Source organism: Callorhinus ursinus, unplaced genomic scaffold (genome assembly GCF_003265705.2).
Source record: "Callorhinus ursinus isolate GAN/ISIS: 27379988/994484 unplaced genomic scaffold, GSC_fseal_2.0 scaffold14, whole genome shotgun sequence".
Lineage (NCBI taxonomy): Eukaryota > Metazoa > Chordata > Mammalia > Carnivora > Otariidae > Callorhinus > Callorhinus ursinus.
The window spans coordinates 5,396,334-5,402,811 of NW_027397076.1; the positions used below are offsets into that span (position 1 = coordinate 5,396,334).

General features: G+C 40.3%; 1 protein-coding gene across 3 annotated transcripts in view; it reads right to left on the minus strand.

Moving 5' to 3' along the window:
- Positions 1-4,071, minus strand: part of WASHC4 (WASH complex subunit 4) — a 73,256-nt gene extending 69,185 nt beyond the window's left edge. For all 3 annotated transcript variants that reach the window (XR_012380631.1, XM_025882332.2, XM_025882331.2), the window contains exons 1-2: positions 3,947-4,071; positions 303-442 (exon numbers count right to left, since the gene is read on the minus strand). Coding sequence is in view for 2 of the 3 variants with exons in the window: in XM_025882332.2 (XP_025738117.2) it covers positions 303-442; positions 3,947-4,007 (201 nt within the window). In the remaining variant the exon portion in view is untranslated. The remainder of the gene's footprint in view (positions 1-302; positions 443-3,946) is intronic.
- Between the last annotated feature and the right edge of the window lie 2,407 nt (positions 4,072-6,478).

The window sequence follows — 6,478 nt, forward strand, 5'->3', positions numbered from 1 at the left end:
GATTTTCTCATAACATTTTCTTTTCTCCAGCTTACTGTAAGAATAAAGTTCATAATACATATACGAAATACGTGCTAATCAACTGTTTATGTTATTGGTAAGGCTTCTGGTCAACAGCAGGCTATTAGTTAAGTTTGGGGAGTCTAAAGTTCTATGTAGATTTTCAACTGCATGGGAAGTCAGCACTCCTAACCCCCACATTATTCAACGGTCAAATGTATATTCCATTTTTTAAAATTGTTTTCAAGATACAGTATGCCCTGAAAATGTATACATAAATTAAAAATAAAACAAAATCAAACCTTTAATGCTATTGGATCGAGATTGAAATCCCAAACATCACCAATTGAATCATCCAGTGCATCTTCAATTCTTCTCAATTGAGATGTATATTCCTCAAGAAATTTCCCGTAATTCTTAAGCTGGACCTCAGCATGAATTTCTAAATTTAAATTTTAAAACAGTATGTAAGAAGTACAAGTAATAAATTACAGGACATTTACTTCAAAAAATCTCAAAACTCACAGCAAAGTAGTTACTAAGCATTTTTAAATATATTACTCTGGAATGTCTGGACTTCTTGAAAATAAAGTTTCAAAGTTAAACAATAATTCAGCTTTTAATCTTTTCCAAATAATAAAATAATTTTAAAAGCTATAGATGTTAACCATATACAGCAATACCACATTTAAACTATAATTTTAAAGTACTATGAAAAAATTACTATCCCATTTACCCCCTAAGCTAGGGCTTTTAAACAATCTGAATAATGCCTTAGACAACTCAACATCTTGATTCTATGTTTTAGTCATAAATAACTTCTTTGGGAAAAAAAAAAAAGACCTGAATCAAGTATAAAAATCTGTGTTGTCATAGAAGCAAAATTTAAAAACATAATTCTTAAGTCTCTGTAGTGTAAACTGTCTAAAAATACATCTAAATATTGGGGTTTTTTTAGATTTTATTTATTTGACAGAGAGAGACACAGTGAAAGAGGGAACACAAGCAGGGGAGTGGGAGAGGGAGAAGCAGGCTTCCCACTGAGCAGGGAGCCCAATGCGGGGCTCGATCCCAGGGCCCCAGAATCATGACCTAAGCCGAAGGCAGACGCTTAACGACTGAGCCACCCAGGCGCTCCCATCTAAATGCTATTTTTAAAACGGGTTTTAGCCCTGCTTTATCATAATGAATGTTATTTCTGTAATGCCCAAAATTTACCAAGATATTTTAATTATTTAACTATCATAATAAGAGTTGGAAAAGCCAGTAAAGAACACTGAGTACAGAATACTGTGCTTATGGAAAGAGCCCAGATGTCCATTGACAGACGAATGGATAAGGAAGATGTGGTGTGAATGGATAAGGAACACACACACACACACACACACACACACACACACACAATGGAATATTACACAGCCATCAAAAAATGAAATCTTGCCATTTGCAACGACGTGGATGGAACTAGAGGGTATTATGCTAAGCGAAATAAGTCAATCAGAGAAAGACAAGTATCATATGATCTCACTGATATGTGGAATTTAAGAAACAAGGCCAAGGATCATAGGGGAAGAAAGGAAAAAAATGAAACAAGATGAAACCAGAGAGGGAGACAAACCATAAAAGACTCTTAATCATAGGAAACAAACTGAGGGTTGCTGGGGGTGTGGGGGGGAATGAGGTAACCGGGTGATGGACACTGGGGACGGTATGGTTGTAATGAGCACTAGGTATTATATAAGACTGATGAATCACGGACCTGTACCCCTGAAACAAATAATACATTATATGTTAATTGAATTTAAATTTTAAAAAAGAATTAAAAAAGAACACTGTGCTAATATTTACAAATTTACACATTAAATAGATGACTCTAAGGAGTCATTGGAATAAACTGGACAATAAAAGTATGTCTAGTCATCAAAGTTAATTAAAGGAAATATTCTACCATACACATAAGAATTCACTATTCCAAAGGCAGCAAATCCAGTTTCTTTTATTGATGTGAATAACTATTCAGTCATTGTTGTCTAAAAAAACTAAAATTTTTCTCTCCTCAAATCAGCAGTGCAAAGCAATTCTAAGATAAAATATGTTCTAAGGATGAAGACCTAGCTCTCCACTCTCCCTTATTTTGCAACTAATGCTCTGAATCAGGTGGATCAGTTCATTAAGGTTGCTATCTCATTATAGCAGTAACCTAAGCAATTCTGGAAGATGGTCTAGATAGGATTCATAACACAAAAATCAACGAAAACCAGACACACAGAACGGATGGGAATTCTTCTCTTCCCTAGAGCTTAAATTAAAAAACTGAAAGATTCTTGAAATCCCAAGCACATGCTTAATTCTCAATTACATGGGAAATAACCAAAGCTGCATTTTACCAGCAAATGAGTTCTTAATGACAATGCCAGAAAAGCATGCTGGCATTCGTCTGTTTGGGAAATCACAAAGTAGCAGGCAGGAGAAAATCTGCAGTACCATTAAAGGTCCTTGCTGATAAAATAATGAATAGCTGTATAATTAGTAAAAGTTACAATAAAAAGATTTGAAAATAAGGAATCCATGGTGATTCCTCAAGAGTAAAATTCCAAAAACCTATTCACAGGCTCATCTCTACATTTTTTGTTATCTTTGTATCCCTAATACTTAGTACAGTTCCTGGTATGGTCTGTTGACTGAATCGGATCATTCTACTCTCAGTTGAACCATTTTCAAACCTACCAACATATTTTCATTACAATTTTTTGAAGATACTAGAGTAGGGGACCTCTGTCCATAAAACCCCATACATGACAAGGTGCCATTCACTTTATAACAATAAATACAGAATCCTCTCCACAAAAAAGTTAAAGGACTTTGTCATTACCACCAAGATTTTTTTTAATCCTGCATAAGAGCTAATAACTTTAGGAATGTTTTATGAAAAACTGCAAATCATCATGAATTAAGCTCATGCTTCTCTGAGAGGCTACTAAAACCTAATTACATGTAAGTTTCTACACATGATTCTTTCCAAAGTTAAGCAAAATTCACGTGTAATTTTTAAAAACTGCATTCACCTTTTGGGAAAACAGCGTAAAAAAACAAATTCACAAGCAGGTCCCAATCTCTATCACTTAAACAGATTAATATCACTAGAGATAAACAGATTATCGACTTGTACTAATCTTAAGTAGAGTTTCACTAAAATAATTATTTGGTCTCTTTTGCTGCATGGAACTTAATCTTGTACGGTTTTTTGACTTCTAAGTTCAAAATGAAACAATTCGATTTTATGGAGTAAAAGTTGCTTAATTTTTGAAACCTTTCTAGGTGCAATGGAAGCTCTCTGACACCCCTGAAAAACACCACTTATCGTAAATAAAAGGCATGGAAGGAGATAAGCTGACATTCGCTTGTTTATTTTCCCCGTGTGAAGAGTGCTTTTTCCCTATCTTGTCCGTTGTATGAATATGCATAATACTCAAACTTCCAAAAGTTGATTGGAGGAAAAGTAGAAAAACAGGAAAGCGAAAACAGGAACCCGGACCTCTGCCGGTTCTAGAACTGAACGCTCCGCACAGGTGGCGAAAGCCCCGAGAGGCCAGAGGCAAGGCCGACCTCGGCTCCCGGAGCTGCTGGGCCTCTCTGGGCGCGCCCCGCCCGCCCCAGGCTGCAGACAGCGGACGCCGCGGCTCCCGGCACCACGGGCTCCAACGGAGAGCCGCCGCCCCGGACGCCGAGCCCTGCCTCGGCCGGCATGACCCACCGCCACCGGGACCCCAACCCCGAAAGTAACGTTCGAAAGCGCGTCCCTCTCGCACCCCAAGGGGCAGCAAGTGTCCCGAACCGGACGGCTGCGCAGCGACCGCGACGCAGAGCCCTTCCCGCAGGAGCGCTGCCGGAGCTGAGGCGGGCCGGGGAGCATCCACCCGCAGCCCTTGCTCTGTAGCTCTCTTACTCTGTGAGCCGTCGTCAACGCGGTCGAACTCCCAGTCCGGGGACAGAGTCTCCAACGCCATCACCCCGGCGCCTCCCCTAGTCACAGCTCCAACCAGCCTGGGCGACCAAGGCTGCCTCACCCCGGCGGTGGTCACGGCACGTGACTTCCGGCCCCGGCCCCGGCCCCGCCCCCGCTCGCGAGGGCAGGCAGGGCTCAAGGCCCCAGCGGGGCGCGGGCGCTGCTGGGAAAGCGAGTCGGCCGCGGTGGCCAGAAGCGGCCGCTGCATATGCGGCGGCACTCGCGGCGTCCTCCCGTGGCGACTTGGGCCTCGTCACCGTTCACTTCACATCTCGGGCCAACATCGATGCCTTTGACTTCGCCCTGCTGTCTCCAGGCCATTTGTGATACCTGGGGAGTTGTTCCAACAGTCTAGCCTAACAAGGGTAAAATTGATGGGGTAGTGGCTTAACAGGAGGGCGTGGTCCTTGAGTACGTCGCTGTCCAGGTGCTTCTTAGAAGCAGAAATTGCCAACCCCCTCTCTGTCACTGTCATCGGAGTTGATGCTTCTCTCCTCTTACAAGTCCTGTGCAATCATTTCTTGAGAATAAAACGGTGTGTGAGAGGTGGAGTTACTTTACGAACGCGCTAGCGAGGAATTTTACTACTTTGCTTACCTTGTGCTCATCGGTCCTCCGCCCCCTCCTCTTAAAAAGGCAGGGAGGGGAGAAGAAGCACTATTCAAGTGTATTCTAAAATGCTCCTACCTGCTAACTGGCTTTTCCGCGAATGGGGATCTGTGTTACCCAGTAACATCCATTGCTGCATGGTTTTTAATACATACTAACAGGAAATAATCTTATGTCCATCAATAGGGAATAATTACATAAAGTTTAATACATCCATATTATGAAATACGAGAAAGCTGTTTTTAAAAATGAAATACGTTTGTAGAGACAGGGGAAACTGACAGAGGGTAGTTGCAGAATAATGTGTATTTGTGCTTACATTTATACTCATGTGAACGTGTTTGTGCATATGGGCATGTAAATGCATAGAAAGAGAACTCAAATCGCACTAAATAGGATAGAGGCCAACTGGGAAAGAGTGTGTTGGAAATTAAAAAGTGGATTTTCAAGTTTTTTTATGTCCCCTTATGTATTTTTTAATCTTTAACAATGAGGTCTTATTGAAGTCTTATTTCTGTAATCTTAAAAAGGACGAAAAATAACCAAATGAAAGCAGGTAAAAAGTTTCTAGAAGAGCGTTCCCTGAGACCTGTGGATCTGCAGTAGGTAAAATATTTGAGTGCCCACTAGATACCAGGCACCAGGCTAGATATAATTATGGAAAAAAGAAAAACCACAGACAAGAAAGGTGGACCCAACCCAAGTGATGCTTGCAGTCTTCATTGGCATTTTAGAAAGGAAAAAAACAAACTTGAAAATAACAGTAACATCAGTGCCTACTGGCTGACAAACTTTTTTCCCTTTACTCTCTATATGATTGTGAGTACAACTTGCTGTACTCTTCACATTTGTATTCGTCACTGTTATTAATCTAATAGCTCATTGTAATACACTGAAATTACAGGTCAGAGCAATTTGAATACGCAAGTGCATTAATCTATTTTTTTAAAGATTTTATTTATTTATTTGAGAGAGAGAGAATGAGAGATAGAGAGCACGAGAGGGAAGAGGGTCAGAGGGAGAAGCAGACTCCCTGCCGAGCAGGGAGCCTGATGTGGGACTCGATCCCGGGACTCCAGGATCATGACCTGAGCCGAAGGCAGTCGCTTAACCAACTGAGCCACCCAGGCGCCTGCATTAATCTATTAAGGTTAATAAATCAGTGGCAAGCATCATTCTATAATCATAGTTTCTACAGCCAAATTGTGTAGGTCCAAAACATAGCTCTGTCACTTACTAGCCATGTGATTTGGGTCCAAGTAATTTAACCTCTGCCTCGATTTCCTCAGTTTTAAAATGGGAGGGATAATAGTAAACACATCATGGTATTGTTATGAGGACTAGTTTAGTTTATACATGTAAGAGGCATAGAACAATGCCAACTGCATACAATAGAAGTGTTTGCTATTTTGAATCATTGTAACTTTATTTTTTAAAGAAATCTTAGGGATTGCCTGTCTTGATTACATACCTTTAAATCAAATTCCAGGGCCTAGAATTTCAAATTTTATTAGAGAATTACAAGTTAGATGTGAAATATAAAGCACATTCACTACAAAATGAAATGTGCTCTCTCAAAGTTATTTATTACAGCAGATGTCCTATATTTCTCAGGCTTAGTCTACGGAAGGCAAGTAATCATTTTGAGGAATTAAATATCCTTCTTTCTACTTTTCCTCATTCCTATCAGGACTGTCTGAGAGCAGAGCTTGGAAATAGAAGGGGAAAATTTTTATATAGACAGCATTGAACTATTTTGAGAACTTCAAAGAATTTTAGAATAGCTGCCCATAGAAGGTTCTTGCAGAGTCCTTGCCTTTAACACTTAAACTCGCAACTCAAGTACCAGTTTATTCCATACCA